The 21,011-nt window shown below is 43.5% G+C and overlaps 1 protein-coding gene across 1 annotated transcript in view; it reads right to left on the reverse strand.

Moving 5' to 3' along the window:
• LOC124988750 (MHC class I polypeptide-related sequence B-like) overlaps window positions 1-19,110 on the reverse strand; it is a 28,465-nt gene extending 9,355 nt beyond the window's left edge. Inside the window, exon 1 of the mRNA XM_047558484.1 lies at window positions 19,016-19,110. Coding sequence (XP_047414440.1) covers window positions 19,016-19,088 — 73 coding nt within the window. The 5' untranslated portion in view covers window positions 19,089-19,110. The remainder of the gene's footprint in view (window positions 1-19,015) is intronic.
• Between the last annotated feature and the right edge of the window lie 1,901 nt (window positions 19,111-21,011).

Here is a 21,011-nt window from a genome sequence, read left to right on the forward strand (position 1 = left end):
TGCAATGACCAATGGAAAAGAACCTAGAAATAAAAATAGTACATGGATTCTTCACAAACGTGCCAAGTATACAAAATGGGAAATGGGCATCTTGATAAATGTTGTTGAGAAACCAAGATATTCAAGACAAAAGTATGAACATGGACCTTTACTTCAGCCCTTATACAAGAATCAAACTCAAAATACATTTAAGATTTAAATGTGAGACCTAAGGCAGGGTGTGATAGAGCAGGCACATAGTTCTAGTTAATTTGGAGGTTGAGACGGGTTGAGCACATGAGTTCAAGACCAGCCTGAGCAAAAGAGGAAGAACTCTCACCAACACACACACACACACACACACACACACACACACACACACACACGTCACCTGAAACTATAAATCTACCAGAAGAAAACACAGGTGCAAAGTCCCTGATGTTGGTCTAGATAGGACTTTCTCTGATATGATCCTCAAAGCACAGGCAACCAAAGCAAAAACAGACCAATAGGAAAGCATTCAACTAAAATGCTTCTACTCAAGAAAGAAAATAATTAAGAGAGTATAAGACAGTAAAAAGATAACTCACACACTGGGAGAAAGTATTTCCATATCATACCTCAGATAAAGGGTTACTATAAAAAAATACACAAGGAACACAAACTTGCCAATAACAAACAACGAGAACCCCTATTTAAAAATGGCCAAAGAAGAGAGATTCAAGATGGTGCCTTAGAGGATGTCTTCATTTCCAGTTGCTCTGTGGCTCAGGATTCAAGCAGTAGGAGTACTGCTACTCAGTGTGGTGGGTGAAAGAGGAAATTCACTGAAATTCAATATCAGACAGTCAAAGGCTCTTAGAGACTCAGAAATTCTTGTGCAATGAACAAAAAGCAGAAATACACTTGGAACCACGCTGGTTCACCACAAAGGGAAGGGATAACACAGAAAGAAAAACACATTTGTCACAAAAACACCTGTAGATCAGAAAAGCAGTATGTATTTAGCTGATCCATAGGCTGCACAGTGAATGGGTGTTTGAAAGGGGCTCTGTGTTTCTCAACTAGCAAGCAGACAGCTGAGGTGGGAATCATTTTCAGGAGGCCATGCTGCTGCTTGCTGCTGTGAGACCAGGAGATCATAACAAATATCACCACTCTGTCCTGACAGGCACCTACAGTGTGGCCTAGGTTGCACCTAGAACAATGAGCGAAACAGGCATAGAGAATACTAAGCCCAGGGGGATTCAAGTCGGAAATACCAGAAGTACAACTCGCGTTCCCTTTGAGTCTGATGGCTCACATGACCAGCTAAAGAGGGAATGTGAACAGGAGGGCATGATCACACAGGGACTAAGCCTGTGAAAGCTACATTTGTATGCAGCTGAGTGTGTAAGACCTGTGTGGGGTTGGCTCACCTGCCCCACGAGTAGAGTTCTTGGGAGGTTCCAGAGATCCAGACTCCCTGCAGAGATCCGCATCTGCCTGGCCATAGAGGTGTGTTTATCTAATCTGTCCAGAGCAGATACCATCCAACAAACTTCCTAAGGCCCGAACGGACCCAGCCACAACCACCAGATCTCCCCTCTTCAAACTCTGCAGCAGCCTCAATCTGGTGGATTGGAGAAAACTCCAACCAACAGTACTTCCCATTCCATCACACCTTACACTGGAAAGAAGCTGAGAGCTATTTCAACCAACTTCGGTTTTAGACTACCCCTGCTGGCAACTTTGTGAGCAATATAAAAAGAAGGGGTTAACAAATCCCAGTGCTTGGTCTCTCTCTCTTCATATAGCCCAAGAAGAAATGGAAAGAATGACAGTTGGACAAAGGCAGTGACTATTCATCAACAGTGAGGAAAAATCTTTTAGTTTTCAAAAGAATAATTTTCCTTTTTTTATTTTTTAATTTTTGTTGTTATTGTTTTGTTTTTATTGGACTGATTACTTAATGAATATATATACCCATGTATGTTTGTTTCCATTTAAACACTACTTATTTTCCCTTGTCTTTTGAGGGATAGAGTTGTTTTTCATTTTTTCTTTTTGTTTGATTTTTATTTCTCATTTTTATTTTTCTCCTTTTGTCTCTCACTAACAGCCAAAGTCTCTTGCTCTCTTTCTTTCTTTCTCTTTGCTTTTTCCCCATTTATTTTTCTCATCCTTCTTTATAGCCATCACTTGTTACATCTCTTCTGTATTCACTCTGTTCACATTTTGAACCTTCTAAACTTTCCTTTACTATCCTATCACATTTTCTTCTCTCTTACTGAACAGAATTTTTACCGTCTCTTGGAATACCTAATTTATATAACTCCTGATCATACCATTCATGTTGTTGCTACTATTAGTTCTGTTGATGGCATACTTTACACCTGCTGTTGATTTTAATGCCAGACCTAGTTCATGTCTATTTATGTTTTTGCTTCTGGCAACTGCTGACCCCATATTCCTGACCTGGAGGTAATTAGTGTTGTAGATGTCATAGGGGGCACCACATATTGATTTTAATACTGTATATTGTTTGGTTCAGTTGTTAAGATTTTTTTGTTTCCCTTTTTCTGTGAGGTGCTAGGAATCTACAGGGACACTACAGGTTCACAGGGTAGAGACACTGATGCTCAAATAAACCCATCTAAGAGACAGCACATCTTGCACACACACTAACTTCAGCAATATTTAATACAAAGAATAGAAGAGAAAAAAATACAACTAAACACCAGATGCCATATGGGAATGTCTAGGGGGGCCCTTGGGTCCCACTCCTATATATCCAGCCCTTCAGCAAAGAGAAGAGAATGAACACAAAGGCTGTGAGTACCACACTGCCGAGGATTCTCACCCTAGAGCACTTTAGGACACTGTGGCAGGAGAAGGCCCTGCCCTAAAAAGGCCCACACATAAGAGCAAAAGAGAAACCCATCCCAACATATGCATAAAAGTCAAAATAGGTATACAAGAACTATGAAAAAAGAAAGCTAACACAACACCTCCTAAAGTTCATAATTCACCAGAAAATGACTCTGAAGATATTCAAGTGGGTGAAATATCAGATAAAGAATTCAAAAGAATGATTATAAGTGATCAATGAATTTCAAGACAACACAGGAAAACACCTGAATGAATTAAGGAAGTCAGTAAAGGGCATGAAAGAGAAGTTCAATAAGGAGATAGAGATACTGAAAAAGAACCAAACAGAAATCTTGGAAATGAAGACACAGTAAGTCAAATAAAATATTCATTTGAAAGTTTAATAGGGTAGACCTTGCTGAAGACAGAATCTCAGAGCTCTAGAACAAAGTGGCAGGCCTTGAACATTTGGACAATGTTAAAATAATAAGAACATGGCCATAACATACAAGAACTCTGGGACAACACTGGGAGATGAAATTTAAGAATCATGGAAATTGAAGAGGGTTATGAGAGGCAGGCTAATGGCATGGATAACCTCTTCAGGGAAATAAAGAAAAATTTCCAAACCTTGAGAATGAGAAGGCCATCCAATACAGGAGGCATTGAGAACCCCAAACAGACATCAAAAAGGAACCTTTACAGAACACATTGTAATTAAAATGCCTAACATACGGAGCAAGGATAAAATGAGAAAGCCTCTGGGAAAAATGTCACATCACATTTAAAGGTAAGTCAATCAAAATTACATCTGATTTCTCAGCAAACACTAAAATCCAGGAGGGCTTTAAATGAAGTACTTCAAGCCCTATCAGTCAAGATGGCTATATATATAGCAATACTCTCCTTCAGAATCAAAGTAGAAATAAAAACTTTACAAGATAAGCAGAAACAAAAAAAATTCATGAATAAGCCTAGATTTCCATCAATGGATGAATGGATAAAGAAAATATGGTATAAATAAATGATGGAATTCGACTTATCCATAAGGAAGAATGAAATTTTTCTCCATGTTCAGGAAAATGGATGGAATTTGACAACATTATGTTAAGTGAAATAAGCCAAACCCAGAAAGTCAAGGATCATATAGTTTCTCTCTTATGTGGAAGCTAGAAGGAAAAAAAAAAAGAAAGAAAGAAAGAAAGGGGGGAAGGGTCTCATGAAAATCAAAGGGAAATCAATGGAGTAGAAGAAAGGGACCAGGGGAGGGAGGAGGAGATGGAAAGGGGAAATACTGGGGAATGATATTAGACAAATGCATTGTTATATTGTGTACATGTATGAATGTGTAACAACAAATTCTACCATTATGTACAACTATTATGCACAATAAAAACATATAGAAAACAAAAAATAGACAAAGAGCCAGGCACTATGGTGCATGCCTGCTACTTGGGAGGCTAGGGCAGGAGTATTCCTTGAGCCAAGGAGTTTAAGGCCAGCCTGGGCAACACTGCAGACCAATCTCCAAAATAAAACAAAAGAACAATACACTGGCAAAAATACTTGAAGAATATTAATCTGTCTTAACAACAACAAAAGCAATTAGAGCTAATATCAATCTCTAATATAATTAATTTTAATTATTTAAAATGTTCCTAAAAACCAGAAAATTGTGTCATTTGTGACAATATAGATAAACCTAGATGACATTGAGAATAAAACACACAAATGATCTCACTTATATGTGGAGACTGGGGCAGGCAGGAGGAGTGCTGGTAGACCACAGGTAGAGAGTAGATAGAAGAGACACTGATCAAAGGGTACAAAGTTTCAATTAGGAGGAATAACTTCTGTGTCATTCTATAGCACTTTAAGATGACTATAGTAAATAATTATGTAGTGTATGTTGCAAAACAGCTAAAAGAATTTTAAAATGATCTGATCAAAAGGAAATGATAGAATTTGAGATGACAGATATGCTAGTTACACTGATTTGATCATTATACAATGTGTTCATGTATCAAAATATCACATTTCATCACATAAATATATACAACTATGTATTAACAAAAAGAAAATAAAACTTGAAAAAAACAGTCCAACTAAAAATCTTTTTTTTTTTTTTTTAAGCAAAATTTGGACCTGGGAATGGGGACTTGTTTACAGCAGCATTGGGTACAGCTCCTTGTAGGCAATGACTCACAGGGAAGGAGGAGGGACCTGCAGTGGGAAGGGAGGGGAGATGAAGCATAGACACCTTAGAAATAGATCAGAGAACTACAGGCAGGAGGGGAGAGCAGGGACAGGGAGGGAAACAGGGCAGACAGGGTGGGGTGTATGCAACAGGCAGCTGAGGGGTCATGGAGAAGGTCTAGTGAGACCACTGGCCTTCACATTAGGGTAAGGGGGGCGTGCAAGAGGGGTGAAGACCACGGCACCCCCCCCTCACACCCAGGGGGCCTCCAGGGTAGAGATGAGAGAAGTCACAGGAAGAATCTCTTGGCCGCAGTCCTCAGCTTCTAACCTCCCTCGGTCTGAGTGTTTGGAGCAGCCCCAGCGCCACAGCCACAGGACCAGGGCAGTGGACGCCTGGGATGTCCCTACCAGCTCCTGGCAGGAAGAAAGGAAGACCCTTAACTCCAGGTACTCAGGACTCTAGGGAGAACATGCTGCTGACTCCGGAGAGAGGACAGGACTTCGGGGTGCTGGAAACTGACCCCCTCTCTGGTGGGAAGTGGTCCCAGGAAAGGCAGTATTGAAGCCAGAATTAAGGACAGGTAGTTAGTGTAGAAATAGGAAATCGGGTCAATTCGAGGAAATGAAGCCATGAAGCCATCTGCCTTTGGAAGTTGGAGACTGCCCCTGGAAGAATGGAATGTCAAGGATCTCTGGAGCCCATTGATTACCAAATTTACCTGCCTTTATCAAGGACTGCAAGCAAGGAGCTGCTAATTAATGCCCCCTGGGCCCTTGCCTGCCTGAATCACCTTGGCCCTCCCCCTGCCCATGGTTTCTCACTTAATGCAAAACCAGGCCTAGTCACCTAGGCAGGAAGGAGAGAGAGATAAGTGGGGAGAAAACTGGAGAACAAAAGAGACTTTAACCTATAAAAGATGTAGGGTGCGCTCACTTCTTGGGACTTTAGAACATCAGCCACGGCCCCCTTCTTCCTCCTGGAGAAGTCTGTATTATTTCCTTTAAATAAAACCTGCTTAATATGCTTGCCTTGGCGTGCTTCTCTAGTGTTCAATCTTCAACATTAGAAGGAGCAGAACTCGTCACCGGTAAATGGCGGTATCAGTATTAGGTCGGAATTTGGGCGACCATATGAGGGAGAGCGGAGCAACTGAGATAAAGGGCAGCACGCCACACTGTCACCAATCAAACTGGCAGGAAAACTCCACTGACCCTTAGGAGACCTATTACTCAGCAGGCCTATTACCCATTCCCGCCTATAAAAACCCTGAGCAGCAGGAGCCACGTGCGCGGCTCCCTACCCTGACCTGAAAGGGGGGCGGGGGAACGGGAATTTTTCCCGAGAGCCAAATTCCAATAAAACTTGCTTCCACCGCTTTCTGTCCGATTTTATTTGGCCCCCGAGCTTAAGGGCAGACCTCCAAGGGTCCTTGAATATCTCTCAAAGGAGCAAAGCAGGAGGCAGACCCGGGGACTCCCGGGCGTCCTAAGAACCGGGAAGTTCGAAAAAGAAGAGCAAGGCTCAGAGGGGAGGAAGGGAAGCAAGGTAAAGCACCGATACAGGTGCGGGAGGTGATGGAGGGCTACGTCCTGAAGATCCGTCTTGAGGTTTTGTGGTAAACGGGCCGCGCCGGTCCCGCACCCCTCCAGAGCCCCCCAAGCGGAGTAGATGTTCCCTGTAAGCAGCCCGCCGCCCAGGATTCGCCAGAGAGCTCCTGCTCTGAAGACACACAATGAGTCCACTCACCAGCGGCGGTACCCAGAGATGCAAAAATGGCGGCGCTGGTCAAGAACAGCATGACAGGGTACAGCCCCATAGCGCACGAGATTGCCACCCTCGCGACTAACCAGCAGGACTGACCGGAGAGTTCCCGGGAAAGAGGCGCAGGCGGGGTTTACCTGTTTTGGGGTGTGGCTTAATACGCACTCACCCAGTGAGGACGCAAGATCAATCAGGAGCGGGGAGGGAGAAGCTAGCTTAACACTGAACTTCCTGGCGAGCACAGGACCAAGGCTAAACTATTTCAAAGACACTGGGAGATATACACTGGGTTGCACCTGCCTCAACCTTCAGAAAAGCGCCTCTGATTTGGACTTACCAGGTGGTTAGCCACGCAAGTAACGGCAGATAGAAGAATGCTGTAGTGTCAGATTCTGAGCAACTGCCATGGCCCAACCTTAGAAGTATTGCCATATCACTGGGAACCTAGTGGAATCTCGCCCACACAGAAGCACGCGTCTCCATAGCTCCTGTATCATCTCACCCCATCTGGCCCGCTCTAGCTTATTCCTTGTATGACACAGTTCCTGAAGAGCCAAGCCTTGTTACTCTCCCAGCACACTGCCCTCAATCAAGTACAGCCCTACTGGCCATGTCATCAGTAACCAGATTACAAGAACCCTTTGCAGATTTCAGCTACCTCTGCTGCTCTCAGAAGTACCTTCCGCACTAAAATCGCTCAGGCTCCAAATTCCAGCCATTCTAATCTACTCCTTCTCCTGCCATTGACTCCATGATCCAGCCAGGTCTCCTTTCCTCTGACCACATCTTGTAACTGCCCTAACTCTCACAGGGCAACTCAGGAGTCCCATCAGACTACTCCCCATGGACCAAACCAACACCAACCAGACTCTTTGCTAACCCACGTTAGGGTATCTGCATCTTGGGCCCATTTGACCCTCATATCACACAAGTCTATAAGCCTACTCTACACCTCTCTCACCACCACACACTGCCCCTATTTCCCTACTTTTCTTAACTTCATCACCACCCTTGGTTACTTCTAATTGACTCTTTCCTCTGCCTCTCTAGCTTCCCCATTCAGCTCCTGAAACCCTTTTACAGCTTCATGTCACTACCTTGGTCCATTCATCTACCATCATCCTAGAATACTACAAAGGCTTCTTCCTAAATACTGTACCTATCCCCAGTTGTCACTATAATGCTCCAAACCAACACACAGCTGCTCCACCTGCTGATTTTAACACAGGATGCCTCTACCCTCCCATCAAAGCTTACGGGTGCCACAACCTGCTGTCTAGCATCACCCTGTTCCCCCATTTCTCTGGTGACAACTCCCATAGGCTGGTCTCCTCACCCTATCTTAACAGGATGCTACTGCTAAGCAATCTCCCTGGCAACTGCTCCTGCCTCTGCCTTCCAACCACCAGACCTAGCTACATCCTTAAAATCATCCCATGAAGATAGCGGTGATGGTGGCCCAACTTCATGATCATACTAAAAACCACTGAACTGCACATTTTCAAAGTGCAACTTAAGGTAGATGAATTATATCTCAGTAGTAATAGTAATAACCATGCTTACCAGAAAGTTCCTTATACTGGAAGTTTTCCTTGTCCCCAAAACACATGGCTTGGTCTTTGGAACACAGGGTCAGTTCTTCTCTACCATGGCTGCTTAGGACAACCACCTGGAAAGTCCTTAATATCCTTGTGCCCAGGTCACAGCCAAAACCTATTTAATAGGTAAAACTAGGTGGAAAGTAGGCTGCAGTGTCTTTCAAAGTTACTTAGTTGTTGCAAATATGTAGGTAAGTTTCAGAACCAAGGTTCTGGCCAAAGCTGGTCCTAACTATTCCTTACCTTGAACCCTTCTTACCATCCATGACATCCCCCAGTGGACTGCACACCATTCCAGGATCAGAAATTGTTCATTTCATCTTTTTTGCCCCTAAATATGCCTTTATAAAAATGAACTCTACCTATCATCCTTACTATTCCCTAAGGCTGTCATCTGTACTTTCTCTGTGGGTGGAAAGTCCATTCATGGAGACATTTTGGCAAGCTCCTAGACTTACTTTCCTTTTTATTCACTGTGATGATATTTTTTAACCCAGAAGGGACTGAAGGATTGGGGTTCAGTCTCTTTTCTGAGAGGCTATTTTTATTAGTGAAGGTCACAAGTGGTAGTCATACAGAGTGGGAGAGGGGACACAGCTCTCCTGACAGCTGGTCCCAAGCCCTTTCCTCCCATGGTCTACCCTCCTTCCAGGACTTCTTAGGTGGGACAGCTGCAACAATCTGCCTTATTCAGCTCATTCCCCCAAAACACTTACTACATAATAGCAACATGCTAGGTTTGTTTGCTCCAGGGCATTTACATATGACCAAAAGGAGAGAAGCCTCAGGTCTTGTCCTCAGGATTTGGGGCTCTGGCAGGGCCTAGGCCTGGCTGCCCCTTCCTCACCAAGTCTCTCAGGTAGTCTTTTGTGTAAAGCACTTCTGCCCTTCCCCTTCCCCCAAGTCCCCTTCTTCTCTCATTAAACACCCTTTATCCCTCCATTCTCCCCTTTGGCTCCCTGGACTCACAAGAATACCTAGGGTTTTCTCCGTGCTGACCTTGGGCGCCAATGCTGAGTTCCGGAATAGAAAGAGAAATGACCCAGCTCTGACTCATATAAACCAGAGCGCGGGCTCTTGCGCACAGTTAGGCGTGGTTTGAAGTTTGTGGCGCCAAACTACTGGGATCGCTGAAGATCACATGTCACTCCCACTTTGACCCAAAGAAAAACAAAACTATTAGTTGATATAAACGAAGATTGAAAGTACTTGTGGGCGCCTGGAGGCGGGCGAGCTGCATCTGGGTTTCGGGTTCTCTAACTGCCGGGCTGTGAGAATGCAGACTCCGCGGCGGGGGAGACGTCCAAGGCCTGAAACGGGATGTGGAGTCCGACACTCTTCAACCAGCACCCGCCCGGATGTGGCAGGTGGGTACTGAAAAGCTTCTCCCGTCCCCTCCCCTTAGCCCATCCCTGTGGCCCGCCTTAGGGGTCTAGGATCAGAAAACACTTCCTAGGGCTCAGCTTCCTACCGCAAACGGAATTCCCGCGCCAGTGCGGTACTGATTGAAACCCCCCAGATCGGAAGAAAAACAGACTAATTCCAAGAAAAATCCTCTCAACTATCCGACCTTTTAGTGAGGATCCTATTTCGGACCCAGAGTGTGATCTCTAGGGAAGACTCAAGTGAGTTTACTGAACCCATCCAGGAACAGCCGGCTCAGACAGCGCCTCAGCGCTTACAACAGCCTGGGGAGGGGCCCTGCCTATGTCCCCCTTTACCTTGGCCTGTCCCAGGTGGACGCAGTCCCCTATGTTGGCAACCAGGCTTCAATAAACAGAGGACGAAATATAGAAGGCTGCGGATTGTAACCCAGTGGTAAAATGCTTGCCTCTCATGTATAAGGCCCTGGGTTCAATGCCCAGCACCATAAAAACAAGTATTTACAAAAGTTCTTTATGTGTCAAGACCTATTGTGCTACATCTTTTAAAAAACAGGGTTAAATTTCTCATATGAATAATCAAAATAAACATTGAGTTTTGATTTAAGATTGGATGCCATCCAAATACAATAAATGAATAAAAATACAATAAATGATTGAAAATACTAAAATATTTTTTAAAATTTCTTGACACATTAAATAGCCAGACCTGGAAGCAGGTCTCATCAGTACCATATCACAGCAGCAAAGAATATAGAGGATGTGTTGAGCTCCCTGCTCTACTGCAATGAAATGCAAACATCTGTGAATTTAGTGGTCAAAGTAGGAAGTATGGCTCCTACTACCCTGGTTTTCCATTTGTGTTCATAATGGAAAAATATGCTAATTTTCAGATAGAGAGCAAACATGTATCTTATTATTTCTAGCTTTTATTTTTACCCTTAACCTAGGGTCATCTTTTGTTAACATTTGTCACAGTTTTTTCTCTCCCCCAACCCCACATAAATATATAGCTGTTATTGGGATTGCTGCACCTTTGGATAATAAGTTGAGACACTATAACACTCTCCCCCCCCCCCCATTGTTGCTGTCACCGGGGATTGAACCCAGGGCACTTAACCACAGAGCCAAATTTCCAGCTCTTTTTCATATTTTTACTTAGAGACAGAGTCTTACCAAGTTGTGTAAGGCCTCACTGAATTGCTGAGGCTGACTTTGAACCTGTAGTCCTCCTCCCTCAGCCTCCTGAGTCACTGGATTTTTCAGGTGTTCATCACTGGGCCAGCCCATCATAACTCTTTACCTCTGGGTGTGTCTGGATCTATCTCTTAAGAACATGGGTTTGTTTTATTCTTTTTGCAGAACTAAAATACAAATTTCAAAGAGATACCATCCTTTTTAAATATATATATATATATATATATTTTTTGATGTAGATGGACACAATATCTTTATTTTATTTGTTTATTTTTATGTGGTGCCGAGGATCAAACCCAGTACTTCACATGTGCCAGGCAAATGCTCTACCACTGAGCTACAACCCTGACCGGGTACCATCCTTCTTAAACCAGCTTTACTAATGTATATTTTACATACAATAAAATGCATATATTTGAAATGTACAGCTCCTTGAGTTTGGGTATTCACACATACTTGTATCATCACCAGTGAATGAAGATGGAGAACATTCCCATCAAACCCCCCCCAAAAAATCTATGCAATAAAATTCTATGTTGCCATTAAAATGGGCAAAATATATTTTAATGTATGCTGTGAAAAGAGGTGCCAACATATTTTAGGCTTTTTTAAAAGGTTAGGAAATACTGGATTATAATGCCATCACTTACATTGTGTGTGTGTGTGTGTGTGTGTGTGTGTGTATTTGGGCAGGAGGGGTGTAACTGGGTAACTGGGAATTGAACTCAGAGACACTTAGCCACTGAACCACACACCCCCATTTTTGTATTTCATTTGGACACAGTCTCATTGTGTTGCTTAAGGCTTCACTAAATTGCTGAGGCTGGCTTTGAACTTGAGATTTTCCTGCCTAAATTTCCAGAGCCACTGGGATTATAGGCGTGCACCACCTTGACCAGCAACATGGTGTACATTTTTAGTAGAAGGAGAATGTGGATCATTTCCCACCAGCGATCTGACAGTGGCATCTCCAGGGACTAGAAAACTTGCTGCATATGACTTTCTCTGAAATGGTGGAATTGCATCATGTGGTACAAACTGGGATTTGTAAGAGGTGTCAGGGAGAGAATATTTCCAGTTAAAAATATAAGAGACTAAGCCCCAAACTCAAGAAAATACTGATTTTAAAAAGAAAAATATTAAATACAATTCAACACCAGAAACTCTGTCTTAGGATGAACCTTCGTGTTTTCATAGCATTGGATCTTCCCTCAACTACTTTTGAAAATGATACTTTGATTTTTAAAATTGTATTTCTGCGGTGCTGAAAATGAAACCCAGTGCCTCACCCTGCCAGGCAAGTGTTCTATCCCTGAGCTACATCCCAGCTCCGAAAGGGATACTTTTTTAATGGACAGACATGTCACAAATACGACCCAAAATGCAAAATAGAGTGCGAGGAAGCGTCGGATGGTCTGCGCCGCCGGCAAACCGGAACGGGGCGGGGACGGGGAAATCGAGTGGCGCACCCTGTCACTTTTCTACTCAAAACGTTTTTGAAGCCTGTGTTGCAGTATTGTCCACGAATCGTGGATAAAGTATGGCATTTCTCCTTCTTCGCGCATCAATTTGCCCTTGCGAACTGTAAAAAGTGCAAGTCTAAAAGAAGGAGATTGAATTTGTGATATGAGGAGTTTCAAGAACATTTGAAAGGATTCCATAAGGGAACTCAGCCAAGCTGGGCGACGCTCTCTGTCTCCACACCGTGGCAGTCACCAGGAAGGACAGCAGTCTGTGAATTGCTTCCGAGGTCTGAAATGGAAAGAGGATTCCAGTCCTGGAGCCTCCTGTGCTTAGCTCTAGGGGGACTGCGGTTGCGGAGGAGGGGAGAAAACTCAGGCAATAAGGGAAGAGGAAGGATGAGGGGGAAAGGGCTAAAGCCTGCAGGCCCCTCCTTCTTTTACCCACAGTTGACCTTGGAGGGAAGCAAATGGTCCTGGGAGGGGTGGTGGGTGCAAATAGGGGTTGCCTCAAGATGTCTCTTGCTGTCCCCCACAGTACCTTGCTCTCTTTTCCTAGGGATTAGTTAGTTCTCACTGAGAACTAATTAGTGAACTAATTAGTTCACACTGAGAGTAGACTGTAAAAGATGTCATTTGAAAAGTAGCCTCCTTATCTTCCACTCTGATGCATTTACAAAAACAAAACAAAAAGTCAAATGCCTCTCCTCTATGTTTCTGGCAGGTAGAAGAGCCAGCAGCCCTCTCCCTCCCTCAAGTGACAGTTACCAAGACTCCAGCCTTGAGGCTGTGGGCACCAGTCAGAGCTCCTGAGGATCTCTTCACTTTCTCAAAGGCTTTCTCCTGCTGGGGCACAAAGCCCTCCAAAGTCCAGGATAAACAGAGATAAAGACCACTGAAAGAAGCCCTGAAGGACCCCTGAGGTTCTCATTCTCTGAGTGCAGCCCTCTCCCCACCTCTGCTCTGTGTGGAGGGTCATAGTCCCTCACCTGGGCCACTAGGAAAGCTACCACCTTGACTCTGCTGCAGGAGTTGATGTGTGCGTGTGTATCTTTTCCTCTGGAGTGGGACAACAATATTCACCAAATCAGCAGTTACAATTTACAAAGCATTCATGTTCCCTCCTCACACCATCCAGGGCCTGCTATGAGTGCAGATATCAAGTTCTCAGGTATGGCTTCTAATTACCAGTCTGTCTGAAATAGTGTCCCTGTCAGTCATTTTTGCCACTAGCAAACTTGTGGACCAGGCACATATTTCTCAAAAGCAATTATTAATGGTGTTGAATAATTTTCTTTGGTCATCAGTCTGTATCTCTGAAGTAGATGTTCCTTAGGTAGGGACTTTGTCTAGTTGTCACCACCTGTATCCTCAGCATCTGGAATAATCCTACTGTAGAACAGGGACTTAATAAATCTGAACTGAATGAATATCTAGATAGATGGTTGGATGAATGTGTGTTGGTGTATAACTGTGAGAAACAATTTGATCCCATGTGTATTCAAGAAATCTATGATTTTTAAAACAAAATGCAAAATACATAGGTTTCTTTAGATATAAGATGATTAATCAAACATCATTTGCAATGAAAGAATAAGATACAAAAGGGGGCTGGGGATGTAACTCAGTGGTAGAGCATAAGCTAGCATGCATCAGGCTCTGGGTTTGATCCCAAACAGAAAAAGAGAAAGAGAGATCCCAATCAGGAGTCATTATGTCTTTTTTTTCCTTATAATGAATATTTGCTTGGTAAAAGTAAAGTGTTTAAATGAGTTTGGAATATCATATAAAGTTGCTTATTTATCATATAAAGTTTTCAAATGTAAGTTTCAAAATAATTCATCTTGTATGTATGTAGCCCTGCATACAACATATGCACAGAAAACAACTCGGGGGAACTCAGCGCTGCTACACAGCACAGCTCCAGGGGCCCCTTCACACTTAAGTCTATGAGAATCTGCCAATCAAAAGGTTAAGCAGGATCCTCTCTCAGTGGAGATGAAAGGTGGTTTTACATCTCTCTGCTTTTGTTTAAGACATTTTCCAGACTCATTAGTATTCTAATAGTATAAAATACCCACTATGACGCTTTAAAGCCCATGAAATAAAATTTTAAGGTAAAAAGTCCAAATCTTCCCCAACTCAAAACAATCTCTGATCTGGGCACTCGGTCTAGTGTGTTCGGCTTTATGGCCACATGTTGGCGCCACTGTGCTGTTCAAGGATGCTCACTGAGGAGCCAAGAAGAGGACTAAACGTAAGCTCTGGATGAGGAGTTTCTGAGCACCCTAGACTGCACAGGTGTCTAGGTCCTGGAAGTGGCAGAGACTGAAGTAGAGAAGAGCTCAGGAGCCCTTGTGCCCTGGCCGAGGGTGCTTTCTCTTCCATGCTACCCCACCAACCAGCACCTGACGTCAACACCCCACAAAGCTGAAATTTTTTCCTCTGCTCCTCTTGCTTTCCAGTGCTCCTTCTTAATGGAGCAATGATGAAAGCGTTTGAATAACTTTTTTTTCAGGAGAGATACATGAAACATTGATGACATATTCATCTCTGTCAGGGGCCCTGGGGCCCTGGGCTCTGGGGACTGAGTAAAATTTCCCCTGTACTTCCTTTGGAAATTCTTAAAGGATCTTTCAAAACATGTTAGCTGGGCTGGGGAGATAGCTCAGTTGGTAGAGTGCTCGCCTCGTAAGCACAAGGCCCTGAGTTCAATCCCCAGCACCGCAAAAAAAAACAAAAAAAAACATGTTAGCTGAACATCTCTGTGATTTGCAAGGTCTTATCTGAAAAAAGTTGCAGACTGAATGGATGAATAAATGTCCACAGTGACTGCACATGCACTGTGCCATGGCCATGGTTTGGTACAGGTCTGTGTGTTGCCCACAGCGCCTTACATAAAGGCTTGGACTCTCAGTAGAGTGGTAGTGCAGATGCTGTGGACCTTTGAGGGCTGGGGCCTAATGGGAATGGGAGGTCCTTAGGTCATAGAGGGATTTGGGGGCATGGTCTCCAGTCTCTCTCTGCTGCCTAGCTGGTGATGTAATTGGTTAGTTCTGCCACATGCTCACACCACAGCAGGACACCATCCACTGTCCTCACCAAAACTGAGCTGGTAAAGGTGCAGGCTTTGGACCCCCTCACTGTGACCTGAATAAATCTTTTCTTACATAAGTTAGTTGCCTTAGGTATTGAACTGCAGTAATGTGACACTGACAAACACTGATTCACCCTCAACTGAGAATTTCTCTAGACACACATAATCTTTTATTACTTTATTCCCTTTTTTTTCCTTTTTTTTTTACTTAAATCAAGTGGTGCTGTACCATTGAATACACCCTCTTTTAAATTTTAATTTTGAGACAGTGTCTCACTAAGTCACACAGGTTGACCTTGAACTTGCCATTCTTCAGCCTCAGCCTGCAGAGTAGCTTGGGTTTATAGGTGTTCATCACCACTCTGGCTAACACACATAGTCTTGAAACTTAATTTTTGTTCAGTATTACATTGTGAATATTTCCCACATTATTAGGAAGCATTAAATTATCTCCAAATTACGTGAAAAAGATTAAAGTTTCCAAACTTTGAATAAACAGTACAAGAGTGATGATAGACCTAATTAGTTCAATATTTTGTCACATTTGTTTTATGTGTATAAGAAATTATGATTGTATAGGTCTTGCTGAAACACTAAAAAAATCAATGCCAACATTGTGACACTCATTCCTAAATAAGTCAGTGCTCATCTCTTCTGAAATGACATTTTTCTCGCAATCGTAATATGGTCAAGACACTAAAGAAAATTACTCTAATTTCCTAATATTATTCAATGTCAAATAGTATAAAATTTTCACAATTACACTCCTTGCATTTGAAAGCATGATCAGGAGCAGCCCCTGTTCCTTCAGACAACCACACCCTGGGCAAGGGAAAAGTAAAAACATCTCCTCTGCCCCTTATTTCTCAGTTTTTTGAAACTACATTCTTGGAAACACCCTATTCACTAAGGTTTTAAAACAAAATGATCTCTTGGGAACAACAGTGCATTTTCCAACTAATGTCCTATAATGTGGACATGAATAATGGGACTATCGGGGGACGTTCTCAGTCTCTGCCTCCCCTGGGCCTCTGTCCTCCTCAGCAGGGCAGAAGAAGGGTCTGTGCCAGGGTCTTTCATGGTGCCCAGAATAGGCACCTCCAGCAGCAGGTCTCAGCAGACCTGAGCTAAGGGGTGAGCACCCACCTACCTCCTTGGTTCAGGAGTGAATCATCCACAACCTCCCTCAGCCTCCACCCTCAGACACTCCACCCCAAGACCAGTGGGCTAAAAAGGTTCCACAATGGCACTGAGACCCAACAACCCAAACCTCACTTCCATCCACAGACAAGGCCTAGACCCATCTGCTCCCACACCTGCCCCTCTCCCAGCCCACCTCACTGCCCTGAATCCACCAGGACTAACCTCTTGTGTCCTTTCCCTGTTTGGTTAGCCAATGCTCAGTCCCCTTCAGGATCCTGCACTGTCATCCTCTGCACACCCCTGTTCTGTCTTTTGTGCCATCACCCCAACTCCTGATATCTTTCCAGGGCACCCCCTGGAATTCTCAGCTCATAAATGCTAAACCTCCAAAGTCCTCTCAGGATGTCCTCACTCCCCACAGGTGTAACAGAAACCTGGTTTCCTGGAGGACATGGGCCCTCCAAAGTCCCCTCCCATGGGAGGCCCCTGGGGGCCATGTCCCCTGGGTCAGAAGCTGAGAAGGGGTCCGTGCTCTACCCTGGGGTTCTCAGATCTTTGTGCTCCCCTTTTCCAATATCCCCTAGTCTGTTATAAGAGGGGAGACCCCAACTCCCCTCATCATAGACACTTCAAGGGACCCCAGGCAATTTCCCCATTTCTGGACTCAGCTCTTCCCTCTCAGAAGTGCTGTTTCCTTGCTCATCACTGATTTCAACACAAGAGCTGTGGGGACTGAAGAATAATCCCCAAAGATGCCCAGGCCCTAATCCTTGGGAGAGTGACTAGATTGTATTATATGGCAGAAAGGACATTACTGATATAATTAATCTGAAAATGGGGAGATTGTCCTGGATTCTCTGTGTGGCCCAATCAAATCATGATAAATTTCCAAGCAGAGCCACACATCTCTGGCTGAAGTCAGAGAGATACTATAGGAGAGGCAGATGGAGAAATGCAACAGGGGATATCAGAGGTTCCAGTGGAATAAAGATGAGATGTGAGTAGGGGACACATGTGAGAAGGTTAGAGAGGGCTCTTGGAGTTAAAACTGTCTCCTGCATCACATGCAGAAAAGAGATAGGGACCACAGCCCTACATCTTCAAGGAACTGAATTCTTACAACACCCTGAATGAACTGCACAAACTGGCTACTGACAAAAATGACCCCCACTTGTGTGACTTCATTGAGACTCATTACCTGAATGAGCAGGTGAAATCCATCAAAGAATTGGATGACCATGTAACCAACTTGCTCAAGATGGGAGCCCCAGAATCTGGCATGGCAGAGTATCTCTTTGACAAGCACACCCTGGAGGCAGTGATAATGAGAGCTAAACCTTAGGCTGACTTCCCCATAGCTATGGAAGAGACTTCCCAGGTCACCAAGGCAGTGTATGCATGTTGGGGTTACCTTCGCCTTTTCTATAAATTGTACCAAAACATCCACTTATGTTCTTTAATTTATACGATTCCTTCAAATAAATAAATATGGTAAACCCCCCCCCAAAAAAAGAAGAAGACAATGGAAGATGGAATACAGAGGCTGAAGGAAGAGAGCATGTGGAATGGAGAGATTCTGTGAGGCAATGGACCCTGCCCCGGCCCTGTAGTCACTTCTTCATCCCCTGGTTACTCTGTCTTCCCTGCCCATGTAGGAAACTTCAACCTTCAGGGGACCCCTTTCTGGTTCTCCTCAATGTCTCCCTGTGCTGAGCTGTATGGAGACCTCCACTTGCCCTTCCCAGCCAAATGCAGTGAGAATGAGGCAGGACAAAGGGTTAAAATGGACAGACAGGAAATTTGGGCTCCTTCAGAGTCAAGTCTCTGTGTAGGAGGGCTGAGAAACTACAACCACAAGTCAGCCCTCATCAAGGTCAGGACAATGCCTGTGCAAGCAGAGAGGAAAAATGAAATAAAAGAAAGAAAGAACTAAGTGATAATGAGACATCTATTTCCTGGTACCCAGATCCCCATCAAGAAAGGCACAGTAATCTGGCTGGACTAAAGAGTTCATGAAGAGCTGTGGACACTGAGCACCTTACCAGGACTGGGTAGGGGACTAGCTCTCTTAACCCTGTAGAACTCTTCAAACCCCTAGACAATAACCATTCTTGGGTATCCCTTTCTTAAGACTCCTCTCCTTTGGGAGCTCTGTTTTCTTTCTATTACAATAATAAATTCTGTTACTTTGCTCCCACCCTTGTGTCAAGATATCATTCTTCAAATTCACGAAACAAAAGACCCAACCTCATGCTCTATGCTACAAAAAGGGACAGGTCCCTTTTTGAGTCTGCCCTCATCCTTCATGGAGAAAGTCTCATATCACCTGTGTCCCTTCCCACACTCACCTCCTTTCTGATCTTTCAGGGAGTTGATATCTGCTACGGTTGCTTTAAGATTCCTGTCCCTCTGCCAAGTCATGGGTCTCTGAGTCCCAGGTCTGTTTCTGCCCACAGTGCCTGAGACTCTGCCCTGCCTCTCTCACTCTCATAGTGCAGGAAGGCTGATCATCCAAGTGACCTTGAGCAAAGAACCTTGAGTACACAGGTCCACCTTGGTATCTCACTGTGAGGTTGTAATGAAGATCGTGAACTCCTGAGGAAGAGACAACAACAAATGATACTTCTTCCTGGAAATGACTGCTCATCCATGTTCAACCCAAAGCTTCTGCTCTCCTGACCACTCTGAGGATTCAGAAAATGCACATGGACAGAAAATGCAAATGGAGCAAAGTACAGAGCCCAGAACTAAACCCACATATTTACTGTCCATAAATTTTTGACCAAAGTGCCAAGAATACACAAAGGAAAAAAGGATGTTTCTTCAATAAATGCTGCTGAGAAGACTAGAATCCATATTTAGAAGAATGAAAATGAACCCTTATCTCAACCTTTATATGAGAATCAACTAAAAATACATTAAAGACTTAAATGTAAGACCTGAAGCAGGATGTGGTGGAACAGGACTATAGTCCCAGTTATGCAGGAGGCTAGGCAGGAGGATCCCCTAAAACCACAAGTTCCACAGCAACCTGCGCATCATAGTAAACTCTTACAACAAAATATAAGACCTGCAACTATAAAGCTCCTAGAAGAAAATACAGGGGGGAAACCCCCTGACATCGGTCTGGTCTTCCTAGGGTGTGATCTCAAAACACCTCAATGAAAGTGAAAAATAGACAAACAAGATTACTTCAAACTGATAAGCTTCCTCACAGCAATGAAAACAATTAATAGAGTGAACAGACAGCCCACAGGCTGGGAGAAAATATTTGCAAATCATGTATAGATAAGGGATTAATATCCAAATTACTCTAGAAACTCAAACTACCCAATAACAGAAACCAACAAATAGATGGATGCGGTGGCACAATTTCTGTAATTCTAGTACCTGGGAAGCTGAGGCAGGACAATCTCAAGTTCAAAGCCACCCTCAGCAACTTCTAGAAGCCCTAAGCAACTTAGCAGGGCCCTATCTCAAAATAAAAATAAAATAAAAAGGGTTAGGGATGTTGTTCAGTGGTTAAGCACCTCTGGATTCAACCCTCCTCCTTCCCCCCCAAAAAAAGACATACAAATGGCCAACAGATATGTAAATAAATGTAAATGGATGAAGTCGGAAAATATCATGCTAAGTGAAATAGGCCAAGCCCAAAAAACCAAAGGCCAAATGTTTTCTCTGATAAGTGGATGACCATATGTAACGAGGGCAGGTGGCGAGAGGAAGAGAATGGAGGAACTTTGGATGGTGTAAAGAAAATGGTGTGGGAGAGGGTGGGGAACAGAAAGATAGTAAAATGAAACAGACAGTATTACCCTATGTATATTTATGATTACATGAATGGTGTGAATCTACCTTGTTTACAACCATAGAGTAAAAAGTTGTACCCCATTTGTGTACAATGAATCAAAATGCAGTCTGTAAAAAAAAAAATTAATTAAAAAAATTAATACATGAATAAAATAAAGGTCTATCAACTTCTAAAAAAAAAAACAAATGGCCAACAGATATGTAAATAAATGTAAATGCAAATTAAAACAAGATACCACCTCACACTTATTAGATTGGTTATTGTCAAAACATGAAAAATAATAAGTGTTGGCAAGGATGTAGAGAAAAGGGAATACTATTGGTGTTGTAATTTAGTAGTCATTTTGGAAAACAGTACAGGAGGTTCCTCAAAAAACTAAAAGCAGTTGGGCATGGTGGCAATCTCAATAGACTTGAGAGGCTGAGGCAGGAGGATTACAAGTTCAAGGACAGCCTAGGCAACTTAGGGAGAACTTTCCTCAAATTTTTTAAAAAAGGGGTGAGGGGTACGAATGTCACTCAGTAGTAGAGTAC

This window comes from Sciurus carolinensis, chromosome 7 (assembly GCF_902686445.1).
Source record: "Sciurus carolinensis chromosome 7, mSciCar1.2, whole genome shotgun sequence".
NCBI lineage: Eukaryota > Metazoa > Chordata > Mammalia > Rodentia > Sciuridae > Sciurus > Sciurus carolinensis.